This window comes from Cupressus sempervirens, chromosome 1 (genome assembly GCF_028749045.1).
Source record: "Cupressus sempervirens isolate cs-2001-9-10 chromosome 1, ASM2874904v1, whole genome shotgun sequence".
NCBI classification, from domain to species: Eukaryota; Viridiplantae; Streptophyta; class Pinopsida; order Cupressales; family Cupressaceae; genus Cupressus; species Cupressus sempervirens.
Genome location: NC_143118.1, coordinates 361,319,466 through 361,336,668, shown reverse-complemented (window position 1 = coordinate 361,336,668; position 17,203 = coordinate 361,319,466). Strand labels below are relative to the sequence as shown.

The following is a 17,203-nucleotide window of genomic DNA, read 5'->3' as shown; positions in this document are numbered from 1 at the left end:
TGCCTGTGTTTCTACTTTTCATGTGACCCTTTCAAGCGAGCAAGTCAATGTTTTAAAATGCCCTTGAATTGTTTAACATTGACCCAAATATATTTCCCTGTCTTGTCGAGTGATGCCATTTTGACTTGACCTAAATGGTTAGTTTCAAAGTGCACCAGAATTTCTTGACCGTTTTTTACCAATGATATGGTTTGTTTTCCCATAGCTTGCATATCCACCGTTTGTTTTCCCATTGTTTGTGTATCCACGATTTGTTTTTCTACTGATCAAAGGAAAGAAGGACGAAACAAAACTAACAAGAGCAAATATATAAAACTAAAAAAATTGGAAAGCGCACCTTGAAACCCCTGACTTAAAAGCCTACCACTATTTTGCTATGGGCTGGGCCCACTCGTCATTTTTCCCTTAGAAACGAGCCTGTTTGGTATTGTGTCTGCTGCCTCGTCCCATTGTGATGCTCCCGTGTGATGTCCTGGTCCCACTGTGCCGTTACCCTGTTTTTTCTGCCCTTTAAATCTTGCCTCTACGCAGCATTTTCTGGAACTTCAATTTCTGCCTTCCGTTTCACAGATACACGTCAATGCATGCAAATTTTTCTTAAGCGCCCGCACAAGCGGATCAGAGAAAACGCGCCATGTTGGATTCCATGAACGTTTAAAGCTCTGACAGCACTTCAAATTGGAAACGGTAAAAATATTGACGCTCTTCTTATCCTCTTGCATTGAATAGCTTCTGCGTCGAACGGTCTTCTTCCCCTCAAAGAGAAGGAATCAAATAAATCAATCGAGGGCAAGTGATCCTCAATTCTTTCTTTCTAGAAGCAATTTAGAAATGTTGAAAGATTTAGATTATACTCTACAATCTAAACTCTGCAAATCATGAAGTCTAAATTTTGCTCCTTTTTTGTTTGTTTTTTATAAATTTAGGTCTTGCTAAAGTGGCGTGGGATCCATTCGTTTAGACGCTAATGCATCTTGCCAGTTGGTTTTTGTAATTGATTTTCAAAGGAGCTGTGGCAGCGTTTGTGAATTCAATGATTGAATTCTATAATCCCAGAGAAAATTAAACTATTTATTGTGGACTTGGGGGCTTGGTCCTTGAAATGCTAGAATTTGAAACCCTTATTTCTTAGAGCCTTTGTTATATTCGTCTGAAATTGAACAGCTTGTTACCCTCAGGCGTAAATTGATGTCGGGGAAAATTTCGGCCTTCTATTAAATACTAAAGATTTGATCTTCGTAAACCTAGAAAGCGTAGGATTGGCAGCCATGTCTTTGCAGAGGCTTTCTTCGGGAATGTTCAGAGCAGCCCTGAGAATACGCTTGGCTCAGCAAACTAGTTATGCCAAACGATCTCTGTGGACTCTTCCACAAGTCCGATCATTTTACTCCACGCCCCAAAACTTCCAGCAAGCGGCTTCTGTGCCGAGGGCTGTGCCACTGTCGAGACTTACCGACAATTTTCTGGATGGGACAAGTAGCGTTTATTTGGAGGAATTGCAAAGGGCATGGGAGGCGGATCCGCAGAGCGTGGACGAGTCATGGGACAATTTCTTCAGAAACTTTGTCGGTCAAGCAGCGACATCGCCTGGAATTTCAGGCCAAACAATCCAGGAAAGCATGAGGCTTTTGCTACTTGTGAGGGCGTATCAGGTGAATGGGCACATGAAGGCAAAACTGGATCCCCTCGGTTTGGAGCAGAGAGAAATTCCTTTGGATTTGGAACCGGGTTTGTATGGATTCACAGAAGCTGATTTAGATCGAGAATTTTTTCTTGGTGTATGGAAAATGTCTGGGTTTTTGTCTGAAAACCGGCCTGTGCAGACACTGCGATCGATTCTTAATAGGTTGGAGCAGGCTTACTGTGGCACAATTGGGTATGAATACATGCATATACCAGACCGCGATCAGTGCAACTGGCTGAGGGAGAAGATTGAGACTGTGGTACCCAGCATGTATGGTCCTGAACGAAGGCATGTTATACTTGACAGGCTTATTTGGAGTACTCAATTCGAGAATTTCTTGGCAACAAAGTGGACTGCTGCAAAACGATTTGGTCTTGAGGGTGCGGAGACATTGATTCCAGGCATGAAAGAGATGTTTGATAGATCATCTGACATGGGTGTGGAAAGCATTGTGATTGGTATGTCTCATAGAGGAAGATTGAATGTCCTGGGCAATGTGGTTAGGAAGCCATTGAGACAGATTTTCAGCGAGTTTAGTGGTGGCACGAAGCCTGTGGAAGAAGTTGGATCATACACAGGAACAGGGGATGTGAAATACCATTTGGGTACATCGTATGATAGACCTACAAGGGGTGGTAAAAGAATTCATCTTTCACTGGTTGCTAATCCCAGTCATTTGGAAGCAGTTGATCCTGTTGTTGTTGGGAAAACACGAGCAAAACAGTATTATTCAAATGATAAGGAGAGGACGAAGAACATGGCTATCTTGATTCATGGAGATGGAAGTTTTGCTGGACAGGGTGTGGTTTACGAGACATTACATTTGAGTGCTCTCCCTAACTACACAACTGGAGGGACTATTCATATTGTAGTCAATAATCAGGTTGCATTTACAACTGATCCCATGTCTGGTAGATCTTCACAATATTGTACAGATGTTGCAAAAGCACTGAATGCTCCTATCTTTCATGTGAATGGTGATGATGTGGAAGCTGTGGTGCATGCATGCGAACTTGCTGCTGAGTGGCGTCAGACTTTTCATTCTGATGTTGTTGTTGATATTGTTTGCTACCGTAGATTTGGACACAATGAGATTGATGAGCCGTCTTTCACACAACCTAAAATGTACAAGGTATGCATTTGTTGGTTTTATGTTTCATGTAATATGCACTATTATCATTCTCACTGATGAAACAATATTATGGAATGAAAATATAATATTTGAGGAATAGATGAGCACTTGAATTATGTAACACATAAAGAGCATATATGGATGTTGCATCATTGAACATGGTAGTTGAGTTCCAACTTTTAAATTTCTTTGCTTGAATACATGCAATAAGTTATGCAGACAGATCTATACATTGATCTCATTGTTAAATAGAGGGTAAAGCATATTGTTATAAATAATTGTTGGTTTTAATTATACTTTACATTGCTTTTAGATTGTTTTGATCTTAATTGTAAATTAGGTCACGTTTCAGTAAATGGCATGGATTCAAGTTCTTTTAGGCTTTATAAATATTTCCTGCCTGAGCCTTTTGTTGATCATGGTCTTTTGCTATGAGCAATATCTTCAATGGTAATCTGTGAAGTAGTCTCAGCATATATTGCCCTTTTATGCTGTGGTTTCTGTCCAATTTCTCACTGATACTTTAGCTTTTAAATTTTTCTTACAGGTGATAAAAAATCATCCACGAGCAGTTGATGTGTATGAAGAGCAGCTTATCCTTTCAGGGCAGTTATCAAAGGAAGAAATTGATGCTTTGCACTCTAAAGTTAATTCTATTTTAAATGAAGAGTTTGTTAACAGTAAAGAATACGTGCCAAACCGACGAGATTGGCTGTCAGCATATTGGACTGGCTTCAAATCACCAGAACAATTGTCCCGTAGACGCAATACAGGGTATTTGACTCCATACCTTAAGTTTAGATGGTCATACACCTTCTTTTGAGTTGTAGGTTCATTCTATTATTTAGGGTTTTTGATCATTTGTGTATTTTGTAGGGTCAAACCAGAGATATTGAAAAATGTTGGGAAAGCTATAACTACTCTTCCAGAAACGTTCAATCCTCACAGGGCTGTAAAAAGGATTTTCGATCAACGTTCACAAATGATTGAAAAAGAAGAAGGTGTCGATTGGGCTGTTGGTGAAGCACTTGCATTTGCAACACTCCTAGTAGAGGGTAATCATGTGAGGTTGAGTGGTCAGGATGTTGAAAGAGGTACTTTCAGTCACCGACATGCAGTTGTTCATGACCAAGAAACAGGTGCAAGATATTGTCCTCTAGACCATGTTGTCATGAACCAAAATGAAGAGATGTTTACTGTGAGCAATAGGTATGTAACAATCTTCAACCAAGGTCTGTGCTTATTCATTTTTCTTCTAATTGAACTTGAAATGATTATTTTGCTGCTATATGCCTTTTAAGTTATTATGTGTAAAACTGTAACAGAGAATGCATTTATGGAAACTTGGTTGTATTTTGGAACCTTTGTATCATTGACAGATTGAGATGTTATTATCTTACCTGCAATATTGAAGTTTTATTGTTAATAGTGCACCTTTTATGGCATAATTTTTGACATGTGTTATTGACTATTTGGCAATCTGCCTGTAATAATCCTTGTTAAGGGGTCACATATAGCTTATTTCATATTCAAGATGTATTTGATTTTTGGTCAAGCACATTGTTTGCTTGTGGTCTTTATGATTATGTAATGTTAAACAATAATCATTTGCATGCATCCTAGAATAATGTGAATGCTTTCAGCATGAGAGCTTTGTTGAATCGTTGGCAACATTTTTTACCGGAACTGGTTAAAATGGTTTGAACTACTTTGAAGACACTAATCATGTCATTGTGTACTACTTACAATGTGATTAACAATTCATCATCGTTGACTCTTTTGGACTTGCTTTTTTTCAATTTCAAAAGTTCAGTGCTAGGTTATACATTGCATAGAACTTTTGTGGAAGGTTTTGCTTAATTGTGAATGTGAGAAGTGTTCTCAAAGGAAATGTCAATGAATGTATTTTCTTGTATTTTGTGAATCAATTTGGCAGTTTAGTTGAGTAGAGTGGCATGCATTTTGTAATGTGTTACACACATTTTAGCACGGGGACGCATTCCTGACATTTTTGCCTGCTGCACCTGAGGGGGATGTCCCCGTGTTCCCGCTGTGGACTTGGGGACGGGAACCCGTCCCTCAACCCAGCTTCAGCCGTCCCCTGTTTTAGGACCCAAAAAAGTGCAAACAAAAATAAATTAAAAGGTTTTAATATATTAGTTTATATTGTTTGCTAACCCTAGGGTATGTGGGGCCTATTTAGAGGTTGAAATCTCACTAAATCTCTTTGTTTTCTTATTTGTATTCATTTCATGGTTTTCCAATTTTTGCAACAGCAGCAAGAAATTTGAACCATTGAACATTGTGATCATATTATGCTTGATGCTACTTGATGTAATTAAGTTTATGATGACATTGAATGATTGATGAGATAGTGATACTCATACTTTTGCTAAATTGATAATAGATATCTATGACTTTTGAATTTGAATCTTGAATCTTTGATTATTTAATCTATTTGATAGAAGTTAGAAGTTAGAAGTTGGATCTCTTTTATTGTTCATTGTTCAATGTAAAACTAAACTAGCAGTAGTGGTCTTGATGAACTTATACTTCATATTTATGTCTTATATTGTTATACATCTTTTCATAATTAGCATTTTAAGTATCATATGTATAGTAGATACTATATATCCCTTGTCTCTCCCCCCGCGCCCCCCCCCCCCCCCCCCCCCCCCCCCGCCCTTGTCCCCCGCTGCCATCCCCAAATTGAGGCCCCCTTTGTCCCCCCATCCCGGAAACTTGTCCCCCATCCCCGCATCCCCCAGGCCGGTGTAACTATGGTTATACAGATATGGTTATAAATTTGCAAGGTTGCATGGGTACTCGTACCCACATACCCAAGTAGCGGGTACACGTATCCTAAGTACCGGGTACTTGGTGGAGAGCATCATAGCTAAGGACATTCATTAAGATTTCTGATTATTTTTTTTGGTTTTTTGTTTGCGTATCAGCTTGTTGTTTATCAAGCTTAATTCAATACCTAATCGGTTTGGAACTTTGATACAATATTGATTAACAATAAACTTTAGCACTGTTCAAGTCAGAAGTTTATCATTTGCAATATGTCATTGTCATATGATTTATGATCTTGTTCATGTTTAAAGTCTGCCTTCTCTGTTATGCATCTAAATAGTTATCATATATTATTATTATGAACATACAGCAATTTGAAACTGAAAGCAATACATTAGATTAGCAAACTTTATCACTGTTCTTGTTTAAAAAAACCTTTTCATGGCTCATAATTTCAGATTTTCTATGAATATAACAGTATAATTAAAAATTAAGTTTGATAACCAAGTACCCCCGTCCCCTATTATGAAAAATAGCTGTACTAGTACCAGTACCGGTACCGGTACCCAAAGTACCCAAAGTACCCCTGTCCCCGTGTAACCTTGTAAATTTGTAATATACAACTGCATCTGTTGTTTGACATGTCTACTTAGTGTAAGGTCCTTGATGAGACACCAACTAGTTTGTTTCTGACAAATTTTGTCACTAATTACTAAAATTTCCTGGTTATGATGCTACTAGGAATTTACTAAGTTTAACCAAAAAGTGCATTTATGCTTTCCAAATAAAAATATGAGAAACCGTCACTTACCAAAGTACTTTGAATATTGCTTGAGTTTGTAAAAAGGTAAAACGTTTTCACTTAAATGCCTATAAGCAGTACAATTTTTGCCTAGATAAACATTTTTGTTTTCATATCAGGTACCTGTTTATAGTTTTTGTATTCTGAATTTTTCTGAACAGTATCGAGCTTCCTTTTAAAATGTCTCAAGTTGAGAAAACCAAAGTAGGAAATTTCTTGATGTTTTAATTGGATCCTGCAGTTGCCAGTTTTGTCTTTCATTCTTATCTTCTGTTAAATCATCGACTAGTAGAAAATGTACTCCCAAACAACAAATATATATTATTTTGAATCTGAGGCTTAGTTTCACTTATGCGATCAGATAATTGACTCATTGTTTTAGGTATCCTTGAAGCCTACCAAAAAGAAAAAGTCATCACTCAAATGGCCTTTGAGTGCTTTTTCTCACACTTAAAGTTCATTGTTTACTTTTTTTTTTCTCCCTCAAAGTTTAGAGAGTTATTTTTCCTCCTGCTTGGCTTTTAATTAATAATACTTTGAATTTCTGTCAGGCTTCGTATGGGGGACTACTATTTTTCCTTTAGATGACAAGCCATCTAATCAAACTTGTAGAGAACTTAACATTCCTTCCATTACTGTGTACAATGCAGGGTAAAGAGCTTAGCTCTCTCTCTCTCTCTCTCTCTCTCTATATATATATATATATATATATATATACACACACACACATACATACATACATACATAAACACACACACACAATAATTTAGGATGTAGATTTGTTTACTTTGCTGGCAACATACCCCATGTAGAATGGGTTAGAATGGTTTGGATGCTTATTAGGAGTTCCATTTGGGAGAAACTATGGGGTTCATGGGGAGGGATAACAAATGTACAGCCATTGTAGAGCTTAGCTGCAAAAAACAGTTTCTAGCTCCCTTAAAAATGTCTCAAGTTGAGAAAAGCAAAGTAGGAAAGTTCATGTTTTAATTGGATCATGCAGTTGCCAGTTTTGTCTTTCGTTCTTAGCTTTTGTTAAATCAATAACTTGTAGAAAATGTACTCCAGATAATAGATATATTACTTTGAATCTGAGGCTGGGTTTCACTTATGTGATCAGATAATTGACTCATTGTTTTAGGTATCCTTGAAGCCTACCAAAAAGAAAAATTTGTCGCTCAAATAGCCTGCAGAGATGTCTAATTCAGGCACATTATTACCATCCTATGGCATTAGAATCTAGATCTTCATAAAAAAGAGAAGCTTTGTGATCACAAGTGCTTGCATGAAGACAATAAGCATCCAGCATACATTATTATTACATGCATTGATATATTTGTCAACATCTGAATCTAAGATTGATTGAAACAACTCAACCCATCAACACAAAATTCAAGACTGCAAGGCCCTTTAAGTGGAGGGCCAAATTGTTCAAATTCTCCCTATGTCTCAAGCTTATTTGGGCCTCTTATTGCACTACATTCAATGCTGTAATCAGACTGGCAACACTTTACAGCTTATTCCTAATTCACCTGAACAATTTCTATATGCATGTCTTGTACCAAAGAAATTGTCTCTGATGATATCATCTTCACAATCATTTGTATCTGGCAACCTATAATCTAACTGGCCTGCCTTAGTATGCAAAATATGCGTTATGAAAAACAATCATCCATCTGCATTGATATTTTTTCCAGCCTTTACATTGACCACCTTCCAGTAAACAATTGTTATCTACATACCTGAAGTCTGAAGATATTGATTCTCAATTGTGGTTGGAAAAAACCATGAGGACAGACTACTAACATCAATCCGCCTCATCTGAATACATCTGCATTTCACTGGTCCTCACACACAAAGCTAGCTATAATTACATATGAAAAGCAGTCCAATGTTTATACTGCTGCATTAGGTACTATCTTTTGACAAGTGTGCCATTACTTTTGCCAAAGTTTTAAAATATAAAGTCCTTTTTAAATTTTCTCATATTATTCCATTCATTTTGGTATTTTTGTCATGTCCCCTTTTTCAATGATCCTTAAGCTCATTTCCCATTTCTGGTTATGATTTTTATGCTTAGTTGCTTATTTGGGATACGGAATCCGATTCGGGCACATGAATCGGATCTGTGGATTCATGATTTTTTTTCCCAATTAGGATTCGCAGAGGATTTGTGAATACACACACGCACATACATGCATACTAAAAAATGAAAATAATATGCATAATTCTAAAACTAATTCATTTCATAGAATGAATCTATGAATCAAAGCCATTTTGATTGTAAGAAAAATAAAATAAAAATAAAATCTGGAAGAATCCGGATCCAGATCCGAATCTGGATCCGGTCTTTAGGGCACGATTGTGTTAACTAGGTTTTTACTTGTTCATATATTCACTTAAAAAGTGTTTGGATAAAGTGGATGCCTAGAGTGAAGATTCTGGTAAGTAAAACAAATCTATTATCTTTCATTTAATCCTCCTAAGTGGTGTTGGAACAGGCACTTAGAATTTGAAAAGGTGTTTTTCTTTGGAAGGAAAAGTTGGCCATCTGAGGTTCTATATAAAATTAAAATAGATTGGATGTCGTGTTCATCTATCACTAGAGATTCGAGGATGGAAACACCCTGATTTCCATCACTAGTTTAGAGGATGGAAACCAATAGTTCAGATTTGTGCAATCCCACTCAGAGATTGCATTTGAAGTTGAACTCTAAAGTTATGAATTAGAATTGAGTTTGTTTAGTTCACATGTGTGCAATCCCACTCAAAGACTGCATTTGAAGTTGAACTGTAAAGTTATGAATTAGAATTGAGTTTGTTCATCGCAGAAATCATGGTTTATTGTGGCTCTCATAATGCCATATTTCTGGTTTTAGGTGACTTTAATCAGCACTAATCCTTGCAGATTTAGAGCAGCTATCAAGATGATATTCTTATTGTTTGGAGGCTATCAAAATGAGATTCTGATTGTTTGGAGGCTTCCATAACACCTATTTTCTGTGCACTAGGCAATTATTACAACATCTTTCCTTGAGGATCTATGCGGCTTCTTTAGCACCTAGGACAGTGCCATTTATTTTTGCTGTTATTTATGAACATGCTGGTGGAGATTTGCGATGTCAGAATTGCTTGTGTAATTCATTGAATAAGGAAAAAGTAATAATTTGTGTGGGCTGCCCCCATTTGGCAGACACTTGAGCAAGGGTGGGTAAAGATAAAATTTGAAGGTGCCTCTGCTGGTGATTCAGGACCTAGCGATGTAGGATGCATTGCAAGTGATCACAATGGCAATATTCTGGCAGAAAAATCAGAGTTCCTAGGAGTCACAACTAACAACTTCTTGACCTAGAACTGGGAATGGAACTGAAAGCTAGTTGAATTCATCTCAAAGGTGATTCTGCAATTACTATTAAATCCATATGGTGGAGCTCAGCTCCCAACTAGAAACTGCGATGATGGCTAAAACCCTAAGTTGCCGGATTCGGACCTTGGAGCTCAGGTCCGAGTCTGGATTCGAGCCTGGGTCCGCGACGGGTCCGGGTAGGGTCCGTGTTTTGGCCCGTGGGTCCGCCCCATAGACCTGGGCGGACTCGTAGGCTAAAACGCGGACCCTGCCTGGACCCACGACAGGTGGGGCCAAAAAGTGGCCCAAAAAAGCATAAAAAATATGTTTTTTTAATTTTTTTTTTGCCAAACCCTAAAGTAAGGCCTGTTAGATGCATTTCATTCATCTAATCTCTCATTTGCTTTGTCATTTTGCTCTCTCATTTTGGTGTGGCCATTTTGCAAGTTTGAAGAGAAGGTTCTTAGAGTTTGTTTGTGGAGTCTCAAATCCTTCAAATAATTAGTGCTGAGTGTTCCAGCCTCCAGGTATGCATTTGATTTTTCCTTTTGCTTCTTTCATAGTTTGTTTTTAGTTTTTTTTATATTTATTGTTCTAAATTTTTATCAAGTTTTGTATAAGTTTTGAAATGTTTTTTTAAATTTGTTTTTATAGATTGCAAGAATCCAAGAATGAGTAGTCAGGGTTCAGTGGGTGGGGTGGGATCCCAAAGATTTAAAATTGATAAAGGCTCTCCTTTGTGGAAGTATACAACAAGAATTGAGCAATGTGCTGGTGGGGGAGGGTATATATGGAAATGCAATTTTTGCCAAAACCAATATAGAAGCTCCTATTACCGGGTTAAACATCATTTGATAGGTCCACCAGGTCAAGGGATTTTCATGTGTGAGGGGCCCCCAGAGGGAGGTAAAAAAGGGTTGCCAGCTTCTCAAATAGCAGGCATGTTAAAAGAACAAGAAGAGGCTGATAGGTTAGTGTCAAAGGCAAAAAAAGATAAGTCAAAGCAAAAACAACCAACAACACCCTCTCAAACAATCAATAAACCACATCCCTTCCTACCTACCCCATCTATGGATGAAGATGAAATAGAAACACCCGCATCTTGCAAGAGAGGCCCATTAGATACGACATTTGAAAATGACAAGAGAGAAATTGCTGACATAAAGATTGGGCGTTGCCTCATTACAAATGGTGTTTCATTCAAACTTGTGAGATCCCCTTCTTGGAGAGAGATAGTGAAAGCAATAAATGATGCACCTCATGGTTACCAATCCCCTGGATATGAAAAGTTGAGAACCACCAGATTGCATAAGGAGAGAAAGAATGTAGAAAACCTCCTCAAACCAATAAGAGATTTTTGGATCCAAACGGGGGTGAGCATTGTCTTTGATGGATGGAAAGATTGCAAATATTGTCCACTAATAAATGTGATTGTTGTTTGCCCTTAAGGGGGCAATGTTTTTGAAGGCGGTTGATTGTGAAGGGCAAGTAAAAGATGCAAATTTTATTGCCCAACTTCTCATTGAATCCATAGAGTCCGTGGGAGTTGACAATGTTGTCCAAGTAATAACGGACAATGCTAAAGTTTGTAAGGCTGCAGGTGCTTTGGTAGAAGCACGATATGAGCATATCCTTTGGACACCATGCACTGTCCACACCTTGAACTTGGTGATGAAAACAATGGGCAGCCAAATTGAATGGATGAAAAATGTGTATGAGGAGGGTGAGCAGATCCAAATGTTTGTGACAAACCACCATATGTCACAAGCAATTTTCAGAACTTTCTCTCGCTTGAAATTATTGAAGGTAAATTTTAAACTTTATTTAGCTTCATTTATCATTTTAATTTTTGTGTCATACTTTACAAAATTTAATACATATTAAATTTTTGTGTTATCAACTTATCATATTCACTTACAATTTGAATTAACATGATAATAGGTTGCTGAAACAAGGTTTGCTTCACACATAATCGTCCTTGGACGACTTGTGAGGGTGAAAGAGGCATTGGGTCAAATGGTTATTAGCAACAAATGGGGTGGATGGAAGCACGCTAATACAGAAAAGGCCAAAACTGTAAAGGATTTGATCTTGAGTGATGATTTTTGGAATAGGGTGGAATATGCATTAGAACTCACCGAGCCCATCATGTCTATGCTTCAGTATGCCGACACAGATGAGCCTTGTTTGGGGAACATATATGATGCCATGGACTCCATGCTAGAAAGAATGAAATCAGTAAATTTAAATTTTTATACAATACTTTATCCTTGTTTATTGAGAGATTTTGATTTTTGATTTTAATTAAGTTATTAACACTACATCAAGATAACTTACATGTACATCATTTGACATCCCAGGTCATTCAGAGGAGAGAGCAGGATCCTGATACCTTGTACACTAAGGTGGAGAAAATTGTTCTACATCGTTGGAACAAGATGACTCCACCTTTACACCTCCTGGCATATGCACTTTCTCCTAGATATTATAGCAGTGAGATACTTGCTATTCTTGGTAGAGTGGTGGCACCATATAGAGATCTTGAAGTTGCTGTTGGGTATAAGAGGGCACTTAACGGGCTCTTTAGTGATCCTGATGTGGCATCAAATGTTAGGAGAGAGTTTGTTGATTTTGTCTCAAGCAAAAGTGCAGAACCTGATGCAATCAATGACCAAAGTAGATTGGATGCCATTGGAAAGTTACATGTACCTCCAACCTCTTGCCATTAAGATCTTGTCACAAGTATGTATTTAAGTTTTTTTTCCTTTTCTTGTGGCCACTTAGCTTGTCGAATTAGCACTCTTAAATTCCTATTGTATTGTAAAATTACTTAGCTAATTTTTTAAAATTTGTTGGTTGTCTCTTTAGGTTGCGAGCTCTTCTGCTGCTGAGCGGAATTGGAGTACATACTCCTTTATCCACTCAGTGAAGCATAACCGATTGGGTTCGAAGAAAGTAGAGGACTTGGTATTTATTCACAACAACTGGCGCCTCCTATCACGCAAGGATCCAGGATATAAGAAGGGACTAGAGAAGTTGTAGGATGTACTACTTGAGACTTCTGTCTTGGATATGACTGTCCAAGATATATTTAGAATTGCCTTGCTAGATGTTGAGGAGGACGAGGAGGAAGATGTGGCTGCATCTGGCGCTGTGGAACCGGTTTGGATTCCAATGATGAGGAAAATGTCAATGATATAGATGAGGATGAAGCCATTGATCCCTCATATTTTGATGACCCATTTGACCCTTGAAGGGCATTTGCATCTTTGATAAACTATGTTTAAACATTTGTCATTGACTCATTGAGTCATTTATGATTTATCACTATGTTTCACAGTTTCAAACTTTATTAAGTCATAATTTATTATCTATCAATCTGATGAAGTAGTCTATGTTTTGAAATTCCATTTTGCATTTTAGTAATTCAATGTATGATTTTATTTACAACATCAGCATAGATTAATGAGTGAGTATTTAATGTTTATCTTTGACATTTGGCATTGATCAATAATCAAGTAACATTGATATATTCATATTATGGAATGACTTAGTTTTACTTTTACAACTATGTGAGTTTTTTTTTTTTTTGCGTACATATATATATACATACAAACCCACCCACAAACCAAAATGGGGAAATTTTTTTTTGCCTGAACCCACAAACCCGAACCCTGAACCTGAATCCGTCCCCGAACCCGAATCAGCAACTTAGCTAAAACCTAATTGGGACTCCATTGACAATTTTGCAAACTTCAAAATCACATGTCTCTTGAGAAGGAAACAATATGGTAGATGGGATTACCAAGTGTGTAGAGTGGACCCATTAGCAAAATCAGATGTAAACAAAAATAAAGTTGGTGATGTAGATAACATCAGATTTGTGGCAGACAAGTCTTGTTAATGTGTTAGTCCCATTATTATCATTGGTGGGTACTTGGTAGATTGTTCCAATTTGGCACTAGTAATGATGACAAGGCAATGCCATTTTGTTATTGGGAGGTTACATGAGAGATTTGATTGAGGTGTCGCCCTCTCCTACTGTTGTCTCCTCAAAACAAAAAGCTGCATACATTGGCATGTGCAATGATAAACACATGATGTTAATCCCAATACTATTGCAGATTTGTGAGGATTTGGATAATAAGGATTACAAAGTCATCATTTGTCTTCTGACTCAAAAGATGTAGAATGTGAGTTGAAGACATTTGGGGAGATGCTATTTAATACCCAGATGGTTAGTATTGATTCATCTAGTAGACAATGCTTTAAGTTGAAATTAATTCTCGCCATATGGATACATCAATCATGCTTTTGCCTAAAAATCAATGGATGTTTATTGGTAAAGTCTCTGAGAAGAGGCTTAAATCCATTCTCAAATCAGGGGGCATTGTTTGGTTGTCCTTGTGGGGTAGTGGCTATCCAGCCACGAAATTGGTTTTCTTATATGAACTTTTTACAACTGTTTAGAAAAAAACAAGTGTTCCTTCTTGGTATGAGAGACTTTTTTCGTGGCTGCATTGTCACTGCCATCCTCGCGGTGGTGACCATTTTGGTAGAGGAGTTCAAAAGGGCATATCATAGGCACTAAGCAATTTGGATGTAGTTGTTGTTGCAAGGTTTTTAGCAATCATCATAGAAATGCGGGAGCCGAAGAAAGGTGCTAGGGTTTAATGTGAAAAGGTTTGGGAGGATTTGATTATTTTTTAAGAAATGTTGACCATGATAGGTGGATTCCTCTTTGGCAAGATTATCATATTGTATGTCACTTTGTGCAGAAGGAAAGTAAAGATGTTTACTTTATTCACATATTTGGGCTCGTGTGCTTTGAAGAGTGAGCCCACATTTGCCAGAAACATTGTGAAGAAGCTCTTCAAGGTCATGCTTAATGAATAATGAGCTATTTGCAAAGCAAAGGCCTCGATAATGATGAGGAGGATGAGTCAGTTTTGAATGGGATCATCAAGGAGGAGATGATATTGGTTGGAGGTGTTGAGCTCTCGTCTGACAGTGCAGACTTGGCCTCCCATGTGAATTGTGGTCTGATTGTTCGAGCGAGCCAGAGCTTTGGCTGAGGAGGTTGAAAAAGACTAGCAACCTTGGAAAATACTCGATGGTATAGGGTCTGTCATCTTTTAGTTTTCTGGTGACTGGGTAATATGCATGCATATATATATATATATATATATATATATTTATATACTGCTTAATGGTATACAGTTTGTCACCTTTTTCTTTTCTAGTGACTGGTTTGTGGTGGCCTCTCCTGCCTTACTTGTTTTACTCTGTTGGTGCCAGAGAGTTTGATAACTGGACTATCCTAGGTAGACTCCATAAACTTACTCTGCAAATGTAAAATTTCCTGATTAATAGACTGGGTGCTTCTCCTTAGCAGCTATTAATTCAACCAAAAAATAAAATTTGTGTGGTTTGCATTGTATAGTTCAAAAGGTTTTGTATAATATTTCTGCAATGCATCTGATTTTTGGAAATCTAGTATTAATTTCAGAAATTCTGATTTGCAACAAAAAGAATTGAATTACAAAGCATTGAGATTAGTAAAGTGAATATTATTTGATCAGATATTACATAATACTCCATTTGGATAATTGCATTTTTCTACATGTCTGAAAACATTGATAATCAGGCACCTTGTCATAATGAATCTATGTTTGTGCATGCATCACCAATTTGTTTCTCTTTTTATTGCTTGGAGCAGAGAAATAAAAAATGTCTTAAAGAAGGGTATTTAAGTGAAACCTGATCTACTGCAAACTTTCCCAAATTAGTGTGATCGAAATGACCCAGTATCAGTTGATTGAAAATTGTGTTTGCACAGGGATTTGTTTAGTCCGATTATTTTTAAACTCATTTTTTTTTGTATGAGAACATTATCTTCTATCTACAGACTGAGTCTTTTAAAACCTACTCCTTTGGCAGACAAGATTATTTTTCCATCCTGCTTTTTCTGACTCAAGACCAAAACAATCTATAAACTCATCTTAATAACCTCTGTTTCCTTCTCACAATACTTTTCTTGATATAAAAAGGGAATACTTTTCTGTAAATCAAGATAGAAAACAAATTCCTGTTTAAAAGTAGAGTAGTTTTCTTAACACAGTAATGAATGTGACATGATAAGTTATATCATTCCAGCAGTGCAAGAATTGTTATTGTAAATCTTTGTAAATAACCTGCAGGTGTAGGCTAGCACCCTAGGAGTATTCAACATTAGAATGAGCTTTGGTTTATGGCTGAATGATTCTTTGTGGACTTCTTTTAAATGTTGAATATAGTTAGAGCTCTCTACTCTGAGCCTGAATAAGCTTTAAGATTCTTGTGTTTTGCAGTTCTCTTTCAGAATTTGGTGTGCTGGGCTTTGAATTGGGCTATTCAATGGAAAACCCAAATTCTTTGGTCTTGTGGGAAGCTCAATTTGGTGATTTTGCAAATGGTGCCCAAGTTATTTTCGATCAATTCATAAGCAGCGGTGAATCAAAATGGCTTCGTCAATCTGGGCTTGTTGTTCTTCTTCCTCATGGCTATGATGGACAGGGCCCAGAACATTCAAGTGCAAGATTGGAGCGTTTTCTCCAGGTAATTTGTTTATATGCATAAGTCTTTGTTGTATAGTTAACGAAAGCTATTGTAAACAAACCTGGTGCTAGCTGTAGATAAAAATCTGCAATAATATCAGTATCTAAAGTGAACTGGCTTGGAACTGTTGATACAAGGACATTTAGGAACCTCAAATCTACCTGAAGTTAACTGAATTTCAAAGTCTGTCACGGTGCTAATCTAATATTTAATGTCTTGAACCAAAAACTTACTATTGAAACTAAAGTCTCAAATATTGATAAATTATGGCTATATCTTGCAAGAATAATTTCAAAAGTTCAAGAAAAATCCTCAAAGCATCTTGTAGACGTGTATCTAAAGGATGCCAAGAGATATCAATATACTAATTATAATAAAACATATCATGTATATAACTATTAATTTATAAATAAATTATTAACTTTATTTGTTTATTATTATATTACAGAAAATAATTAATAATCATTAATTTAATAAATATTTTATATATTTTTATTAAGGTTTAAAGTGGGATTTTAGAAGTTCCCCAGCCCATCATATAAAAAACCATAGATATTACAATGAACCTCATTAAGTGATAGAAGGATTACACAAGGACTAAGGATTGCACAGCTATAACATCCCTCTCACAATTACCAGTGTGTCAGATTTAGATTCTTTTCTTATTGAACTGCTTTTGGATGGCAGAGGACTAGCATAACATAGGACCATAACTTGTAGGCAACAAGCAACTCCAACATTGGCAGGGCCCACTGGAATATCATTTTGCAATGTCTGCATCTGGATGCACCCTCAAATTTGCCCACAAATGTACAATAATGCTATTGCCTACAGTTAATAGTTATC

At 37.0% G+C, this 17,203-nt stretch overlaps 2 protein-coding genes across 3 annotated transcripts in view; both read left to right on the top strand.

Annotated features, from left to right (window-relative positions):
- The first annotated feature begins 385 nt into the window (after window positions 1–385).
- The window catches only part of LOC149577748 (uncharacterized), a 30,504-nt gene continuing 13,686 nt past the window's right edge, over window positions 386–17,203 (top strand). Inside the window, exons 1-5 of one of the 2 annotated variants that reach the window (XM_089825489.1) lie at window positions 386–789; window positions 927–2,816; window positions 3,364–3,590; window positions 3,693–4,025; window positions 16,111–16,357. In XM_089825489.1, coding sequence (XP_089681615.1) covers window positions 1,269–2,816; window positions 3,364–3,590; window positions 3,693–4,025; window positions 16,111–16,357 — 2,355 coding nt within the window. In that variant the 5' untranslated portion in view covers window positions 386–789; window positions 927–1,268. The remainder of the gene's footprint in view (window positions 790–926; window positions 2,817–3,363; window positions 3,591–3,692; window positions 4,026–16,110; window positions 16,358–17,203) is intronic. The other variant, XM_089825497.1, reaches the window with a different exon arrangement.
- LOC149577749 (uncharacterized) lies at window positions 10,426–13,138 on the top strand. Its single transcript, XM_089791394.1, has 3 exons — window positions 10,426–11,566; window positions 11,702–12,502; window positions 12,629–13,138. The coding sequence occupies exons 1-2, from the start codon at window positions 11,216–11,218 to the stop codon at window positions 12,056–12,058; spliced, it is 708 nt and encodes a 235-aa protein (XP_089647520.1). The 5' UTR covers window positions 10,426–11,215; the 3' UTR covers window positions 12,059–12,502; window positions 12,629–13,138.